This window comes from Equus asinus, chromosome 3, assembly GCF_041296235.1.
Source record: "Equus asinus isolate D_3611 breed Donkey chromosome 3, EquAss-T2T_v2, whole genome shotgun sequence".
NCBI classification, from domain to species: domain Eukaryota; kingdom Metazoa; phylum Chordata; class Mammalia; order Perissodactyla; family Equidae; genus Equus; species Equus asinus.
The window spans coordinates 92448256-92467809 of NC_091792.1; the positions used below are offsets into that span (position 1 = coordinate 92448256).

Consider the following 19554-nt stretch of genomic DNA (forward strand, 5'->3'; position numbering starts at 1 on the left):
TACTGGGCTCAGCTGGGTCTCAATTTGTCAGGAGTCACTCATGTGGCTCCAGAAAGCTGGGAGCTCAGTTGGGGCTGAACCATCCCAGATGGTCTCTCATCTTCCAGGCTTCTCTCCATGTGGCCACTTGTTATTCAGCAGTCCAAACTAGTCTCTAGTCCAAGTCCGAGTTTTTTACAGCTTGACAGATGGCTTCCACAGGAAGACAAATCCCACTGTGCAAGTGCTTACCAAGCCTCTGCTATCATCATGCTTACTAATGTCCCATTGGCCAAAGCAAGCCACAAGGTCAAGGCCAAAGTTACAAAGCATGAAGCCCAGGAGTTGTTGTTCACTGGGATCCATCATTGTTTACATCTCCTCTCTTTCTCTCCATCCTCTCATTTGTTACTTATGCTTTCCCCTCAGCATAGAAAATACTTGTTACTGCCCAAGGCGGGTCATCTGCCTGCTGCAAGACATGCCAATAGTCAAGAGGCAAAGTTGGGGGGCCAGCCCCGTGGCCGAGTGATTAAGTTCACGCGCTCAGCTTCAGCGGCCCAGGGTTTTGCCCGTTCGGATCCTGGGCGGGAACATGACACTGCTCATCAGGCTATGCTGAGGCGGCGTCCTACATGCCTCAACTAGAAGCACCCACAACTAAAATGTACAACTAGGTACTGGGGGGCTTTGGAGAGAAAAAGGAAAAATAAAATCTTTTTAAAAAGAGGCAAGGTGGTAGGAGAGAAAGAGTTAAATTACAGCTTGCTAGCAAAGGGGAAGATGGCCAACTAACGTCCAAAAGAACCATCTTACAGAGCAAAGACTACAGGCCAGTTATATAAGGGGCTGGTCTCCAGATGGGGGAGGCATCTGGTCTCCAGGTGGAGGAGGCATCTGGTCTTCATGTGGGGCAGACACCTGGTCTTAGTTCCTGATAATCTGTTGTTTTACTGGATATGCATCAGCAAGTGGAGCAGTGCCTATACACTCATAGGTGTTGGCTATCAGCATAGCCTCTCTGCGCAGGGGTTATCACATTCCTAAGGAACTCAAAAGAACAAAGTTATCGACTTATCGCAGCTGGGTTAGTTAATCAGAGGTCACTCAAAGTTACAGTATGGTTTCTTTTCTACAATATGGCTTCACTTATGTTAACCTTGTGCTGAGTTGGTACCATTTGGATGGTCACATTTAAATACAAATACAAATGTCCTGTGATTGCACATTCCCTGTTAGCTACCATCCTACTCTCATTCCTTTCATAGCCAGCCTTCTTAAAAGAATGGTCTACACTCAGTATCTTCACTTCATCACTGCCCATGTACTCCCCAGGCAATGCAGAGTGGCCTCCACCAACACCATTGGACCAAAACTACTCTCCCTCAACTCTCCAATAACCTCTGTATTTCCAAAGGCAATGGAAAATTCCCTGGCCTTGTTTACTTTGACCTTTCTGTGCCATTTAACACTTTCCTCTTCTTATGTGACTTTCCTTTCTCTCATCCTTTGTTTCTTTAGCTCTTCCCATTTTCTAATGGCAGCTTAAGGTCTTCACTCACCAGGGTTCTGGCTCCTGCCTTCTGCTATACTCATTGTGTTGCTTCTCTTGCTAATAGTTCTCAAACTATATCTCTAGTCCCAGACTCTATGCTTACCAGCAGATCTGTTTATCCAAGTACATCTCTACTCAAATTCAGCAAATCCAAAATTAATTCATCATGTTTCTTCTAAAACCAGATCCTCCTCTTGTAATCCCTTATCTTGGTGATTAACACCACCTTTTACCCAGTTGCTCAAATTAGAAATGTGATAACCCAAGACTCTTCCTTCTCTTCTTTCCATAATACCCCACAGGTCACTAAGTCTAATCTGTTCTGCCTATAAAGATTTCTCAGAACTATCCAGAGATGTGCTGGTAAATGTTTAACAATCAACTTTGGAGAAGGGAAGGTAGCGTTTGATGATTTCCATGGTGTAATCCTCCCACCATGGCTCATTTCAAGCTGTCAACATGACATGACTGGACAGAACTGGTAAGAGATGCACAGTAGTACACATTAAGTAGTATTTCCACCTGCAGATATGGCAGGCATAAATAACCTCAAGAGAGTAGGTAACAGTAAAATGTAGTAAAAAAGTATGAAGTGATGAGTTTTGAGTATTTCCTTTATTTTTCATATAATTAATTTAGTTATGTGTATATAATTTAATTTTTAATGATGGCTTGGTTTAACAATCAGCTCACAAAATCCCTGGAAATTTAACAATGGACTCTCATGAGCCTCTCTTCTCCATTTCCAGGACCATAGCAAAAATTTAAGGCTCTGATCACTTCTCATCTTGATATTGCAATTTTCTCCTCATAAGTCTTTCTGCTAGTCTATCCTCCACACGGCTGTCCGAAGGACCCTTTCTAACATCCGAATCTGATTTTATCACTCCCCCACTTATCATCATTCGTTGAGTTCCCATTGCTTTTTAGCTGGAGCTTAAAATTCCTAGTTTAAAACATAAGGACTAGCCTTGTTTTTGAGCCTGGTCTCCCTCTGCTCCCCCCATTAACACCCTAGTGGCTCAGACACACACTGTCTTCGGTCTGAGACCTTCACCTACGCTGCTTCTACCCTCTAGACTGCCTTCTTCTTTCGTACGGCTAACTACTACTGATTGGCTTCACATCTCAGTCAAGAACTACCTTCTCTGAAAGTCTTCTCTGCACAGGAGCAATATAGCATCGTGGTTAAGAACACAGACAAAAAATCAAACAACCAGGTCTCAAATATCAGCTCTGCCACTTAGCTGTGAAACTTTGAACACATCACTTAACCTTAGTTTCCTTACTAGTAAAGTGATGAAAACCCAGTGCTACCTTGTAGGATTGCTGAGAAGACTCAAAGAGTTATTATGTACAAAGCCCTCAGAATAGTGCCTAGATCTTAGGATTTAGTACATGTTAGCTATACTAACCACCTAATTTTAAATGCTTCTTATCTGTATTTCCATTGCATTATAGACACACTCATCACGTTATACTGAATCATTAATTTGCTTGACTTCCTCCTTTGTAACTCTTCCAACAAGAACCATGTAGCCTTGTGCTTGGGCAGTGTCTAATAAGTGCTCAATAAATGAATGAGAGTGAATGAGTGGTGCAAGCTCTGGCCCACTGGATACATGTTCTTCTTAACACATTTACCCGCATTAGATTAAGAAAAGTAAAGGGAATTTGTGAGATCCTGTGATCAAATTAAAGGGAAATACTCTCTCAAATTTCATTAGCAATACATATTGCTATAAAAACTAAAATCAAAGGATATCAGTCTTAAAACCCACCACACTTTTGATGTTTCTTGCTTCCCCTTTCTGTTGCTACAATTTATAAGAAATGGCCTAATTCCATTGCTTTTTGTGATGGATGTAGGAAAGACTCCTGGCATTAAAGGGAGCTTTGGTAAATGTGTTGGCAAAACAGACTTTAAATATTCCACTAGAAAGTCATTCTGACCTCACAGCACAACTTAAATTATATTATTTTCTGAGGCTCCAGGTTGTTTATCCAAGAATCACAATTTGACTTTTATGGAAGATGAGAGAAGAATAAAAATTTATTAAGAACCTCCCAGGTATCAGCCATTTTTACAAGTATTATTTCTTCTAATCTTCACAAAATTGAATTCGATATTATATTTGTCAGTGTTCTCCAGAGAAACAGAGAAAGCGAGATGTATTATGAGGAACTGGCTCATGCAGTTACGGACACTGATAAGTTCCATGATTTGCAAGATGGAGACCCAGGAAACACGATGGTGTTATACAACTCTCTAGTCCTTGTCCTAAGGCCTGAGCACCGGGGCACTGATGGTGTATGTCCCAGTCTGAGGTCAAGAGAAGACCTATGTCCCAGTCCGAACAGTGAGGCTGAGAAAGCAAATTCTCCCTTACTCCACCTTTTTGTTCTGTTCAGGTCCTCAACAGATTGGATGAAGCCCACTCACCCTGGAAAGGGCAATCTGATTTATGCAGTCCACTGATTCAAATGCTAATCTCTCCTGGAAACACCCTCGCAGGCACACCAGACATAATGTTTAATCAGATATCTGAGCAGCCACAACCCAGTCAAGTTGTCACATAAAATTAACCTTCGCAGATGCTATCCCCATTTTTAGATGGGGAATCTGAGGCTCAGAGGGTTAAGTAACTTGCCAAAGGTTACATAGATAGCAACTGCTGGTCCAAGTTCAAATATGTGATTTCTAACCCCAAAGCACCATGTTCCTTCTACTAAACCAGGAGTTCTCGATCAGCGTGATTTTGCCCTCCAGGGGGCACTTGGCACTGTCTGGAGACATTTTTGGTTGTCGTAACTGGTGGGGGATGGGGATCTTGCTGCTGATATCTACTGGGTAGAATTCAGAGCTGCTGCTGAACATCCTACAAGGCACAGGACTGCCCCTACAACAAAGAATTATCCAGTCCAAAATGTTGATAGTGCCAAGATAAAGAAACCCTACACTAAGCTATACTAATTTGTATTTTTATAGTTTTCCAAAACAGCAGAATAGTAATAATATGCTGATCTAAAATATGAATGACTATAGTTCCATAAATCTAATAAATCCTGGTGGAATGAATGAATGAATGTTAAATTCTGAAATATACAGGAAGGAGACTGCATTTTTCAATGACTCTTCACAATGAGCGCTCATTAAGAGGATAAAATATTTTAAATTATCATCAATAATAGAGATAGAAAATAGATTCTACTTATTTTCCCAAAGTATAAAATATCATATATAAAACATTTTTGTTTGATACAATAAAATTGCAGAATATATTTTTAGTAGTTTTAAGGAAAAAAAGCAGCAGTTTCTGGTTCATGGGAGTCATAGAATTATTTCCAATTTTAGAATTATAAAATGTTAGAGCAGGAGGATCTCTAGGTCAACCTCTTCATTGTCTATCACTGAAGAAAAATGTATCTAAGAAAGGGTAAGTGACTTGCCCATGGTCTCTTGGCCCATCAAGGACAGTGCTGGAGCCGATATCCAGCTCTCCTAACAATTTAATGTTTTTTTCATTCTAGAAGTGTTAGAGATGGTGGCAGGGCTGTATGTTTTTATTTAAACATGTTCTTCATTCAAGGGTGTTGATGAAAATAATCCATAACCAATCTATAAATGAAAATTTGGGTGAGTTTAGTCTGAGCTAAAATCTGAGGACCATGGCCTGGGGCCTTTCTTCCTGAAGGAAGAAAGGGCACTGAAGAAGTGGGGTACACAGAGTGGTTATATACCCCCATACAGGACGTTTCACATATGATTGAAATGTCCCTCCCACAATAGTCACAAGATTGCCCTGTCGGCACAGCACTTGATGGACACAGCAGGTAGTGGGTCTGCTTTCTCGGAGGGCATAGCAGGAGGCAAGTCTATTGTCTCGAGCTGGGCGGTCACAGGTGGCGCAGCAATCAGTTCCCAGCCTAAGGAAAGATGCTTAATCCTTAAGGAATGCCAACGTTGGGAGGGGGAGGGAAGTTGCACCTTTATCTCTAGGGCCTTTGTTCTTGACATAGGGAATCTCTAAAGCAGATATACAATGCATGCTCAACAGCCTCGGTCAGGCCCTTTAGGAAAGGCAAGGTCAGGCCGAATAAGGTTTACATAAAATGGCTTCCTCATATACTCCAATATATCCTATTACTTACCATTTTTATTTGTCAAGGGAAATTGAATTTCTATGCTTTTGCCTTGTTTAGACTATAAAAAGCATTATTGAGAGGGACTTTTGATATCAAATAACCCAACCGACCTTCTACGCCTTTTTCACCCCAACACAGAAAAATGTATCAGCCATGTAGGCAATAGGTTAAACCTTAAAATGTTTGGAGCCTTTATTTAAAAGCCCAAAGTGAATTCTGAATTTTTCCCAGTACTGGTTTTGGGGGATTTTTTCTTCTTCCCTACTTCTTTGTGTAAGAGGTAAATGAGATCTTTGTTTGCAAAAGATCCAGGACAGCACCGGAGCAGGAGCCAGGGAAGCTGGGTTCAAGCCCAGGTCCCCATCTGAACAGCTCTGTGACCTAGAGCACGTCTGTCAGAGCCCTTCTAGGCCTGCTCTTCATCTGCCACGTCATGCGGTTGTTGCAAAGGTCAAATAAGATGACATTCTATCTGTAAATCTGTTCGGTAAACTCGAGGGGCTTGATAATACCAACTTCCAGTATCTGTTCTACACCATTGCTAGTTCTAAACAAAGTTCATTTAAGGATATAGATGATGTAACACACATTCCACTGTAGGTACTCTGCATTTCTACATAAGTTATATATAGTCATTTTCAGAGGGGTCCCTTAGAGGAATTAAACTTAATTCTCCAAGCTGAGTACATGGTATTTTCATTAAAACTAGAATAGATTAGATTATTTATGGTTATATAAGGTCATAAATGATTTGAGTTTTTCCCCCATGCTCAATCCCAAATCACTTTCTCCGTGCAGCTTTACTCTCCATCCTTCCAACACACTGTTCCCCAGTCCAGGTCCCACCCTGCAGGGTTGGAATAGTGATAAAGGCGAGAATGTGTTCTTATTTGTTTCTAACATGATAAGAAAGTCTGTGCTAGCATCTATAGCCTCCTTTTCTTCAATAAAACCTTTATTTGCGAATGGAATTAGAACAAAAGACCCACGGTAGTTTCTATGTGTCCTGAATAATAATAATAATATTACTAATAAATAAAGGGAATATAAATCAGATGAAGAAACGGAAATCATTTGTTGATTAAGCGGGGTAGATGAAACATATGCATATATTGCCACTCCCTGCTAAAATTCCAGTATAATGATAGGAAAAGAAAAATAACAATATAAACACACAACGACAAAGGGACAAAAAGAAGATAAAAGATATCAGCAAATTTTTAGGAGGTGGAAAGCAGTTGGAAGAACAGGGAAGGCTGAAACCGAAGGGTTTTCAGAGAAGGGTGCCAGAGATGAAGAAGTCAATTCCCACTGCAGAACCCGGAAAAGTTCAAGCATTGGAGGCCCCAGCTAATTTGGAAGGCTAGGTGAGGGTAGAAGCTGAAATCAGGAGGACTGGTTGAAAGCCTATCAGATAAACAGATAAACCTTCCTCATGCCTGCACAGCCAGAGTACTTCCCATTTCACCCAACAGGAAAGACAAGGTTGTTCTGGGGCCCTGGCTCGAGATAGGCACCGTGGAGGGTGGGATGTGGCACTGTCCAGAAAGCTGGGGACGAAGGGAAGGTCAGTGTATGCACTGGGAGATCTCCCGTCCCTTCACTCATTCCTCTCACAGAATGCTAGCAGCCAGGCTTATACTCCCCTCTCCAAGGTAGGAGATAGGAAGAACTTCTCTAGAAAAACATGTCTCCCCAAAAGAAAAAATCTGACAGTGACATTTCGGGTGCCCCATCAAAACTGCTACGTTCCTGCCTCAGCCCGTGTAAAATAAAGACCAAAACAAACAAACTAGGAAAAAAAAGAATATGGGCACAGAAAATGCATGGTGCAGAGGCAATTTCCAAGGTGTATACACAGTGCTGACCAAGTCAAACCCACCTGCAGACCACCGCCAGCTCACAGACTACTGATGTGAAACCTCTAAATTAGATGAACTTGGTGGCCCCTGAAGGGAGTGCAATGTCTCATTCCTAAAAATCTTCACTACATTTATGTTTCTCCGCACCAAAGAGACAATTCATCTAAATGCCACATTACTTCACCTGGTGCCTTTTACCTTCACTGTGAACACTCACAAATCTTAAGACCCAAGATCTTCATAGAACCTTTATTCAAGGAAGCACAGTCGTAAACAGAGAGAGGTTCTGCTGAACACAGCTGGGCCAAAAAGTCAAGGAGTCATTCTCACAGGGACACAACTGGGTCAAAACTGTCATTAATCTGTCTTTTCAGACATGCTAGTCGACAAAGACAACAATCGCCTTTAAATACAGAGTATCAAGCTCAATATTTGCTAAGAAAATTATCTTTTAATCTTTTATAAGGAAACTTTTATCCACCGCTGCTAATTATCTTCTTGGTTCACAGATCTAGAAAGCATGAAGACGGTGCTTTTTTTCCTATATATTTTGGGAACCACTGCAGCAATCCCGGTAAGTACCTTCTCTTCTGTTATTACATCTCTCCCTCCTGACGGTTAGTTTAGAAATCCTCCATTTAAAAGAAAATGTTCTTATATAGTGGTTTGAAATTCTCTTTTTTATTTTAATCACAATATTTTTTGCCCAAGCAGGGAATGGATGACTAGGAAAATTGAGATGCTACTTTTTAAAAAAATATTTCTTTCAGAACTATCGAGTTCTACACTTGCAATAAATATGCAGCTGAAAGTGTTGATTACCAGTTTATTAGCCAAGGAATATGCCCAAATACTGAAAAGAACTTCTCCTGTAGAAGCTCATCTAAGAAATTAGTATAAAAAATCTTGGAGTGCATACCCACACTCTCCAGCAGCGTTTTCTTCAAGATCAAATACACACTGGTTGAGAAATTCCAAGTCTATAATAAAAACAGGAACCTGTGGGTTGGGGGCAGAAAATGGTATGGTAATCATAAGTTGGCTCCTAGCTCATCCGTGGGGGTCTATCCAAGCAAACATACTGAAAGCAGACAGGACTAGAACATTCTTTGCTTCATGGTCAGATATATTGGCCTCACCATTCACACAGCAATAAATCAGCCATATACAAATCAGATCATCTGAGATCATGTCAGCAGCTTCAAAATAACCTGAAAGTTAAAAAAAGAAAATGGACCCAGGGCTTGCAGCATCATTTGGATGTTCCCCCCAAACGATCCACATCATCCTTAATCAAACTAAAGGATTTGTGCCATTTTTCCTTTCTCACCACATAGAAGAATCAGTCTCCTTTAAATAGACAAAGCAATTTATCTCTTGTCCCTTCTCTGCCTCCCTCCCTATGTCAAAGATTCTGTCCTTGCCTTTTGGATAGCTGGTGTCTAGCTTCTGGGTGACAGATATGTCAGCAAACACAAATGCCATGCCATCCAAGCCAAGCAGTTCCTGGAAAACAAAATTTATGATCACCTCAAAGAATCACGCTTAAGTAGCGTGGAGCTACTCCAGCTGAAATTACACATTCTCCTCGGAAATTATGAAAGTGGGATAAAGTATGTTCAGCACAGAGAGGAGCTCCCACAGAACTGCTGTTTTCTACTGTGTTTTGCCCTTGCAGCTGTTGCCGCCACGTAAATAGGCAGCAAAGTGTCTTAGCATCAAACGTTTGAATGACACACCTGCATATAGACACATTCCAGATGTTTCCTTTTTAGGACAGTTTCTTATCATACTGACCCAGTCAACTGCTGAAAAGCTAAAACTCTTCACATAGGATTTATCTGTTAAAAATCTTGTATCACTTTCCCCCCCTACCTGAATTCTCCAGAAGTCAGTGGATTCTGTGTGGTTAGGAGATTCCACACAGATTTCCACAAGGCACGTTCTTATAAATACAGATGGGGGCATGATGATAAAACAGAATTTCATTTTCAGAAAATTTCTGAAAGAAGATAAGCTGCCATGTTTTTTGTGCATTTCTTCCATTTGGGGCAGGGGGAATGAAGAGGAAGGGAGCAGAGAGGGGGAGCAGTTCTCCACTATAAAATCTAAAATCCCCTCCATCTCTTGCCTTCCATGATGCCCCCACTGGCAACTTGCCAAACTGGTCATCATTCTTTCTCCTTTTCCCGATTAAAAATGGTTTCTTTGGAAACATTTTCAAATACTATTACTCCTCTTAGCAGGTAATAAGCAAGAGAGCAAACCAAATCTAAAATAAATCCTATAATCCATGGCTTTCTTTATATTACACAATCAGCACTACAGGACCTGTTAATGGAGTAAAGACGAGTCAATCCAAGTAGAATCTGAGTTTTACTTATACCTGGATCTGTCTGACATCTGGGTGCCCACAGCATCTCTCAGAGGAAGATCTATGGTGATATATGCCTAAGATGCCAGACAGTTCATCTTCTTACCACTGTATGCTATTACTACTAGCAATAGTAATTTTTCACTTGGGTAACTCCCTAAAATTCACAAAATATTTTATGTACATGACCTTATCTTGATATCTCTGCTCACTTTGCCTTGAGAGATGACAGAGCGGAGATTAACAATTTGTCACACCACAGTTAGATAATAAATAGCAGAGTCAAGACTTGAAGGGAAGGTCTCTTATCTCGAAGTACAGTTGTTCAACTTCTCCGTTATGTCTCACTGCTCAGCTCTTCATCTACGCCTCCTGTCTTCCCAGAAATAGACAGAGCCATCCCTCTAGTGGAAATAATACTCCACAGCCGCTCTTCCCTACTTCACACGGTGCCCTTTATTCACACAGTTTTTTAATTAGTTCTAGATTAAATTGTTTTTTATTAAAAGACTTCTTGATGGATGTAAGGCTGATAGTGTTAAGAAAGTAAACAAATATTAATTAAAAGGCTTATAACCTTTTCTGCTAATTATCAGTGAGTACTTAAAAGTTAACTTTAAGAAAACATACAATGCTATATCCTGTGGTTAGTTTAATTTAACTTCAACTTTCTGCTAAACAACACTTTTCAAAATTATAAAGCATGAATGCTTTGTAAAAGTTTGAAAAACACAGAAAAATAATTCCAAAAATCAAAGGTTGCTCTATTTTCACCCATTTTCTGCATATATATAACTTTTTCTTAACCTTGATTGGGATTCTGTTTTCCCTTAAGATTATGTTCTATACATTTGTTTGTATCCTTAAGAATCCTAGAAAATATTTTCAATTGATGTTATAAATGAATTATATTGCTACTATTAATCATGACAATAAAAGAGTAGCTAGAAATTTAAACATTAACATATGGACATGAATAATACAAACCATTGTCTAATTTTTTCAGGCAAACGTAAGATTCCTATCTGATCATTCCCAACCAACCGCTGATCCCTTGAGTTCCGTACAACAGGCTGAATCACTGGCACCTGATGACACTACAGTCTCCATTTTCAGGGTTGAAGATTCAGAAAATGAAAAGGAAACTGCAGCATCCACAGAAGACCATCCAAACCATGGGGTAAAAGTAGCCTAGTTGTGCTAATATAATTTTTAATTCTCCAAAGGTCTCAATCTCAAAGCATGGTCACAGATATTACCTCATTCTCATCTCTGTTTAATTTTTTTAAAGATGATGATCACTTCAAAATTCTAATCACTAGAAGAATTGTGAGAACTAATGAGTTTCACTCCTTTGGCTAAGGTGCTATATAATTGTTTTATTTCATAAAATTCAAATTCAGGTAAAACTTATAGCTATAGAAGGTGAAGAACATCATAAATAAGTTTACATGATATCATGTAAGAAAAATAATAATAAATATTAGATGTTGGCTTATGGACTGTAAATACGATGTAGATATTACATTATCATTCGTTTCAAGAATAAACTTTGTTTCTTTTAAGGCTGAAAAATCTTCAATATTAAAGTCAAAGGAGGAAAACTATGACCAGTCAGCAGATCAGGACCAGAGTTATAGCCAAGAGCTGGGATTACAGGATCAAGAAGAAAGTGAAAGTGACTTAAGTGAGAATTTAGAGAATTCACCATCTAAAGATACATTGGATCTAAAAGAAGATATAAGTGAGCCTCAAAAGAAAAAACTCCCAGAGAACGTTGACTTCCTTGCTCCTGAAGTTAGTTCCACTGCAGACTCTAACCAACAGGAAAGCATCACAATGACAGAGGAAAACCAAGAACAGCCTGTAAATACTTCTTATCCTCAATTAAACAGGAGCAGTGAACATAGCCAAGACCTAAGTGATCCAGGAAACCAAGAGCAGGATCCAAATACTGCCGATGGAGAAGAGGAAGAGGAACAAGAGCCAGGTGAAGTTGCTACCTACAATGACAACCAAGAAGGAGAGAGAGAACTCCCCAAGGAGCATGTTGACAGCAAGCAGGAAGGGGAGAACACCCAATCTGATGATATTTTGGAAGAGTCCAACCAACCAACTCAGCAAAGCAAGATGCAGAAAGATGAACTGGAGCAGAGTAACCAAGAACAAGAACAGAATGACTCCAAAGCAGAAGTGGAAGAAGAAACTGCATCAAAAATTAATAAGCACAATCAAGATACTGAACAGCAGGGCCAAGAGGGAAAACCTGGCCTTGAATTTATCAGCAACCACGAGGAGATGGATAAAAAGACTGTTTCCGAGGCTTTGCTCGTAGATCCTACTGATGATGGTAACACCATAGCCAGAAAGCATGGGGCTGATGATGATGGTGATGATGGCCCCAGACACGATGCAAGTGACGACTACTTCATCCCAAGCGAGGACTTCCTGGAGGCTGAAAGAGCTCAATCCATCAGCTATCACGTCCGATATGAGGAGGAAAGGGAAAGAGCACTTGAGAATGAGAATGTAGACACCAATGAACCTGGAGAACACCAAGAGGTGAGATTATTGACAATGATGCTTGTCCAATAAGGCAGTTAGCTTTATGGAGAAACAGCCATGACCTTTCTCTGTGCTCTCACAGCCTCCTGTGCTTATCTCTATCAGTACATTACTAGAATATATTACAATTGTTTATTTTCCTTTGCATCCTCATCATTAGGCTGAAAATGCCTGTTTTATTTGAATTTTCCTGGACGCAGACCCTGGGTTTTAGCGCAGTTTATTTGAGAAGTTCAGGGAACAAAGAGGAGTGGAGAAGTGATACAGGGAAGGAAAGGAAGTTAATCAAAGGTACGTCAATCATTAAAACCACATTCCTCTGACTATCCCATTTGGAGTGTAAGAGAGCTGAGGCATTTATACAGGTGAAGAATTTCTAGGTGGGGTGTTAATTCCCCAATACTTCCAGTCTGTCATTTGAGCAGGCCAGATAGATTTCCATGGTTTTCCAGGCACAGAGATGCAGATGTTGGCAGTTGAAAGTCCCTAGAGCTAACTAGAATGGTAAATTCTGACAGATATGAGGGATGGGAGACACTGACAACTGCTGCACAAATGCCTCGACAGCAGGTGCCATGTCACATTCAAGGTGAATCACAATGTCTACAAAAGGCCTCTAACATAATGAAAGATTCAGCAATGTTTGTTGATTTAGCTACAAAAATTAAGAACAAAGGCTTCAGCTACAACTTTATTAAGCAAACACACACCAAAATGATCATCGGGAAACTACAGCGGGTGGGAGTGGGGGAGAAGCATATTGTTATTTGGCTATTTAATCATTTGGAGCTTTCATGCAAAACCTGGCGGTCAGCCACCAGGAGGAGTTGACACAGCTTTCGGTGGTCAAAGTCAAGAGAAACCTCGATGACAGAGAATTCTGTTGCTATTCTAAGGTAGGAGTTTTCTTACACTTTAGCAACCTTTACCAACAGCTCCATAGAGATTACTGATGTAACCACATCTTCACTACAGAACTGCATGATGACACCACATTTCCACTGTCTTCCCAAATCCAGAGAGGAGGGTCCAAGTCTGCTGCTGACGTTTTACTGAGTAACCCCCTGAGATAAAGCACCGAATCCAGTTGATGAAGTTACAAAATGACTCCTGTTCTCAAAGGGTTACTGTCTGTTTTCACAGTGTGGCTGGTGTCTCTCTTTGAGATCTGAAATGATTTGGGTATGAAAAGTTCTGTGAAGGTATACATAGTGGTATACAGAGGAAATAGAAATTATGTAACAGCTTTTCTCTAACTGGACTTCAACTTCTGCTCTTGTTGTTATAAAGGCCAAGAAAGCAGAGAGCTCACCGATCGAAGATGAAAGTTCAAGTGAAGGCAACATGAGGGTGCATGGTGTTGGTGAGTACAGGCTAAGCAAGCTGATTGTGACAACATCAAAGAGGAGAAGGAATTGGCCACCTTGGGCTGTCCCCGTCCCTTCATTTGTGACCACTGCACAGAATTTTTCCTCTCCCCAATCCTCCCCAAAGAAATGTTCCCATAAATTGTTGACATTCTCTTGGGCACATTTGCTATACAACTATGGGTAAATGTGTTTACAAACTGGAAGTTCTATTGAAATATTGATAGAATTCTTTTTCTCTGAATCCTTTTGCTTCCGAGCAGAAGAATTAATTTTGTCTTATCCATAACTTACTAGTGAATTTAGATCCCATGTTTACCTTTTATTTTTTCCTCCCCAAAGCCCCGGTACATAGTTGTACATTCTAGTTGTAAGTCCTTCTAGTTCTTCTATGTGGGACAGTGCCACAGCATGGCTACTGACAGATGAGTGATGTGGTTCCATGCCCAGGAACCGAACCCAGGCCACTGAAGTAGAGCATGCTGAACTTTAACCACTAGGCCATCCAGACTGGCTTGCCCACATTTAATTTAAGACCTAATTCCCAAGCACATGCTCCAATCACAAACATTTTGAATTTCAACACGATAAAATTCTCATGACTTATTTAACTTCTGACCAACTTGCACATAATTGCACTATAGACTTTGGACTATGACAATTGCAGGCGGGCCAAGAAGAGTTATTTGTTTTTGTTAAATATCCAATCCAAACTATGCAGAAAATGTAGACTATTGTGTAAAATATTCTGATGCCAGAGGGTCCCAGCTAAAAATTAACATGTCCATTAAAATGATTTCTAAGATTTTCAGAAATTTTCTCTTATTAGTGAAAATGGAGCTAATTGTCAGGATGGATTTGAGTTTACATACTCAATTTCATTTTGTCCATGTTTCCTGTCCAAACTTTTCTCTTAGATTCTTGCCTGAACTTCCAGTGTAAAAGAGGACACATCTGTAAGGCTGACCGACAGGGAAAACCGCACTGTGTTTGCCAAGATCCAGTGACTTGTCCGCCTTCAAAACTCCTTGACCAAGTACGTATTCTACAAAATAGTCTCTAAGGAGCACCAAATAGTGATTTGAATGAGACAAGTTTGCGATTGAAATTTCTTGTTAAAAAAAGAGATAAGTGCCCTGTTATTTAATATTTGAAGAAATATTGAGTAGGAACAAATGCCAGTAAAATCAAAGAATGGTGCCCTAAAATGGTAGTAATGGCATTGAACTCACTTTAAAACTCATTCTGTCCTTGGAGCATCTGCATTTTTCGTGCTATTGAACTTATCTGGAGCTAAATTGTCATGACCATTGCTATGATTTGGTTGACTCTTTGAGCTGCGTGGGATAGTAATGATTTAAATAGCCTCACCTACCTGACAATGTCTGTGGCACAGCGCAGTTTATCAAACAGCCTGAGCTTTAAGGAGCAGAGTGCTTTCCCAATGAACATTTGGAAACATGAGCTTTTGCTCATGCTTGTCTTTCCTAGGTTTGCGGCACTGACAATCACACCTACGCCAGCTCCTGTCATCTGTTTGCTACTAAGTGCAGACTGGAGGGGACCAAAAAGGGCCACCAACTGCAGCTGGATTATTTCGGTGCCTGCAAATGTAAGATTCCAGCACTGTCGCTGAGAGGGTTTTGGGTGAATCTGTGCATATCTGAAGAATATATTTACTTACTCATATATGCAAACAGGAAAAAGCTAATGTAGTTCTGAACCTAGGCTGCACATTAGAATCGACTGGGGAGACAAAGAAAATAAGAATGCCCAGGCTTTAATTATAAGAGATTCTGACTTAATTAGACTGGATTGGAACCATGGTATTGTTGTTTCACTTGTTTTTATAGTAACCTAGACAATTCTAGTGTGCAGCCAGGGTTCAGAACCACTATGATAATATGAATCATTGGAATTTTGCTAAATTATTTGTCCTCTTCCCAAGTTCAGTTAAGCCTCTGCCAAGCAGTTTTATGACAATATATTCTTCCAGAAGTTTTTTTAAAATTGTCTTCCTTCCCCAGGATCCTCTCCATTGTGTTTGGATCGTCTCGTCCCTAAGTGGTTTTTTAACGTGCACCACGTAGCAGTGCTCACTCATATTTCTGGTTCTCCTCTTCTCCCGAACAAGTGAGAGGATTAAACTTCTCAGCTCCCTTGATGTTAGATGTATCCCTGTGAGTTACTTTGTCCAATGAAATGCAAGCAAAAATCATCCATGTGAGTTCCAGGCAGAAGCATTTAAGAGCTGGTGTGTGGTTCTTCATGCTCCCTTCACCTTGTGTTGAGATGGTGGAGTCTCCATCATTCGGAGTCTCCATCATCCCAAGCCCCAGAGAGCCCTCCTTCCAACTTGTATTTGACTTGTAGCAGGATCAAGACATAAACTTAGGATGCAATGTACAACCTGAGGACTAGAATTAACACTGCTGTATAGTATATCAGAAAGTTGCTTAGGGAGTAGATCCCAAGAGTTCTCATCACAAGGAAAAAACAATTTTCTTGTAACTATATGAGGTGACAGATGTTAACTAAACTGATTGTGGTAATCATTTCACAATATGTGTGTGTCAAGTCATTATGCTGCACACTTTAAACTTACACAGTGTTGTATGTCAATTATTATCTCAATAAAACTGAAAAAAAGAAATAGACTTTTGTGCCTTTAACCCACTGAGACTGAACATTATTTGTTACCACAGTATAAGCTAACATCTACCTTTTTCCTCTTTTCCCCTAATAAATAGGTCTTGTGTCCTCTGCTTCTAAATTCCAACTCTCTGACTCCAGAGCAGTGGCTCTCGGCCCTGACTGCACATCCAAATTACTTTTGGGACTTTTAATCCTGATGCCCAGGCTCCACCCTAGACCAATCCAGTCAGAATTTTTTTGAATGGAAGGTGGCATGTAGTATGTTTTGAAACATGCCGGACAATTCTGTTGTGTTGCCAGGGTTAACGACCACTGCTGGGATGGCGGGGCAGTGAGGAAGCTGGCAGTCACCAGAAGTGGTTAAGCTTCCTGTTATGAGGACTTGTCGTAGGACAGGAGTTAAGATCCAAAGATTAAAATCGATTTATTTTCTACTTGCAACAGCTATTCCTGCTTGTACGGACTTCGAAGTAATTCAATTTCCTCTAAGGATGAGGGACTGGCTCAAGAATATCCTCATGCAGCTTTATGAGCCTAACCCTGAGCACGCTGGATATCTAAATGAGAAGCAGAGAAATAAAGTAAGTTACCCACTGGTCAGCTATGTACGTGTCTGTCTGCAGGGCCTGAGGCAAAAAGGTGTTTGTGGGGGGCACAAAGGGTGGCTACCTCTGCCTGCATGTTGGCAAAAGCCCACTTTGCCTCCCTATACCTAGTTAGCACATATGGATTAACAGAATAGTCGTGGCCACTGTTCGTGCCACAAGGTAGGTTTGGGATACAGCCAAACCACCCCATTCCTACGTGAAGGACAGTGGCTTGAGCAGTGCTGTTTAACTCGTAGCAAGAGCAAGCTCTGGCTGAGCAAAGTGAGCCATACTCAGCATTTGTATATTTAGGCCCAGACATATCATTTAAATCTAAACATCTTTTTTGCCCTCATAGGCCAGATATGGATTTATGATATACGGGAAATCCATTACTCAGAATGTCAGTAATGTATTAAGATTAAAAGGTGCAGAATACCGATTCTGGAAGTTCCCAGGGACAATTCATTCATCAGATAGTTATTGAGTGTATCCTGGATGCCTGGAATTGATTTACATGCTGGAGATACAGCAATGAACCAAACCAAAATCTCTGCCTTCATGGGCTTACATTCTAGGCAAGGAGACATACTATGAACAAATAAGTGTATATATAGAGAGAGATATGTAGATATATGTCGATATATATGCAGATGTGTACATATTTTTATATATGCATGTATGCAAATATGAACATATATGCAAATACATGTGTAAGATATATCAGGTGGGATGAAATGTGCTATGAAGACAAAATAAAACAAGGAGGATGTGGATTAACTGTGTCAAATGCTGTTTACAGGTCATAAGATAAGGACTGAGAATTTGTCACTTATGTGGCATGTGGCAGTCGTAGTTGACCTTGACAGGAGCTGTTTCTGCAGAGTAGGGAGGAGAAAAGCCCAAGTGGACAGGTTCAAAGAGAATAAGAGGAAGAATGTGGAATCAGCAAGTATAGATGATATTCTCAGGACACTTTGCTGTAAAGGAGAAAAGTGAAATGAGGTGGTAGCTGGAGGGGAATGTGAGTTCAAGAGTGCCATCCACCAATGGAAGATGGTAGAGCATGTTTGTATGCTTCTGGAAATAACCCAGTAAAGGAAAGGTGCCCAGCTGCCATAGGGTATTCTTGAGTAGATGAGAAGGGGTGGGCTCCTGAGCACCAGCGAGGGGTTGGGCTTAGATCAGGAGCACAGGAAGTTCATCCACGGTAACAAAGAGGGAAGTTGGTAGATGTGGTCATGGGAACGGGTAGAAGTTTTGTTCTGATTCCTTCAGTTACTCCGTGAAGTAACAGGTCACGTCAAAAACTGAGAATTTCTATACACTGCCCAAAAATAATTTCTATCCTCTCTCTTTAATACATTGTCACAGAGATCCTTGAGAGCATTAGACACAAAACGGAGAAAATTCAATAGGGGTTGCCAAACAGTGTCACACCAGGGCTAAACTGAGACTGAGCAGGCACTGGGTAGAAATATATAGAGGATTAAGATGGATTATACCAATGGGGGAGAGCCGAACTTTTCACTAACTAGTCAACAAGTTTACCTAGGTCAGTTCACCCCTATGCATTAGCACCTTCTCATAGTTTTAAGGAATGCAATGGACATTACTTGATTAAAAGAAAAGATCAAAAAAGACAAATTTCTCCTGAAAACCACAGAGTTTTTAAAAAATTTTAGTTGTTATTCTATGTAGGAATAAGAATGGCTCTAGTATTGGTTAGAAGGCCCTTAATTTGGTCTCACATGATGGCCTGGGCTTGTTTTCCTATCATGTTACTGTTCCTCTTCAAGTAAAGTTTAGCAAGTGATCATTCCATTGCACTTGTCTGATTCTCTGATATTCTTCTCCCTTCCTAATCCCAGGTCAAGAAAATTTACCTGGATGAAAAGAGACTCTTGGCTGGGGACCATTCCATTGACCTTCTCTTAAGGGACTTTAAGAAAAACTACCACATGTATGTGTATCCTGTGCACTGGCAGTTTAGTGAACTTGACCAGCATCCTATGGACAGGTAAAACCTCTTTACCTCCCAATTACTAGGTCATCTCCCTGATAGAATGTCTAGTTATTTATACCAAAATAATTTCCCAGTTCCATCTTAGAACACTGAAAGGCCAAATAAATGTGGTTAGGTATCTAAACATAAAACTGCTTTGAAAATAACAGAATATGGCCACACCGCAGCTTCCACATTTATGTGTTAGGGTCCAGCCTCCCAAAGAGACTCCTTCAACTCTTTATCCTAAATTCCCAAGATAACCTGACTGGTCCAACTTGGATCAAGTACCTGCAACTACATACCTGGAACGATCAGGCATGGTGGGTGGGTAAAAGCCAGGTTGTACAAACATGATTGCTGGGGTGCACCCCGATAAATCTAAGGTGGAGGGAGGATAGTTCCCAGGGAAGAAGGAAAACTTGTGAATTGACATTCCAAAAGCTATCTATTTCACCC

At 40.5% G+C, this 19554-nt stretch overlaps 1 protein-coding gene and 1 long non-coding RNA gene across 7 annotated transcripts in view; one reads left to right on the plus strand and one right to left on the minus strand.

Moving 5' to 3' along the window:
- The window catches only part of LOC106831948 (uncharacterized), a 44544-nt gene that overhangs the window by 19611 nt on the left and 5379 nt on the right, over positions 1-19554 (minus strand). The window lies entirely within an intron of this gene.
- The window catches only part of SPARCL1 (SPARC like 1), a 42843-nt gene that overhangs the window by 17458 nt on the left and 5831 nt on the right, over positions 1-19554 (plus strand). For 4 of the 6 annotated variants that reach the window (XM_014842436.3, XM_044766298.2, XM_070505386.1 and 1 more), the window contains 8 exons: positions 8052-8116; positions 10923-11096; positions 11483-12478; positions 13772-13844; positions 14766-14884; positions 15340-15460; positions 16948-17084; positions 18962-19110. In XM_014842436.3, the coding sequence (XP_014697922.3) occupies positions 8063-8116; positions 10923-11096; positions 11483-12478; positions 13772-13844; positions 14766-14884; positions 15340-15460; positions 16948-17084; positions 18962-19110 (1823 nt within the window). In that variant the 5' untranslated portion in view covers positions 8052-8062. Of the gene's footprint in view, positions 1-1836; positions 2016-8051; positions 8117-10922; positions 11097-11482; positions 12479-13771; positions 13845-14765; positions 14885-15339; positions 15461-16947; positions 17085-18961; positions 19111-19554 lie in introns of all 6 variants that reach the window. The other 2 variants (XM_070505388.1, XM_070505387.1) reach the window with 1 other exon arrangement.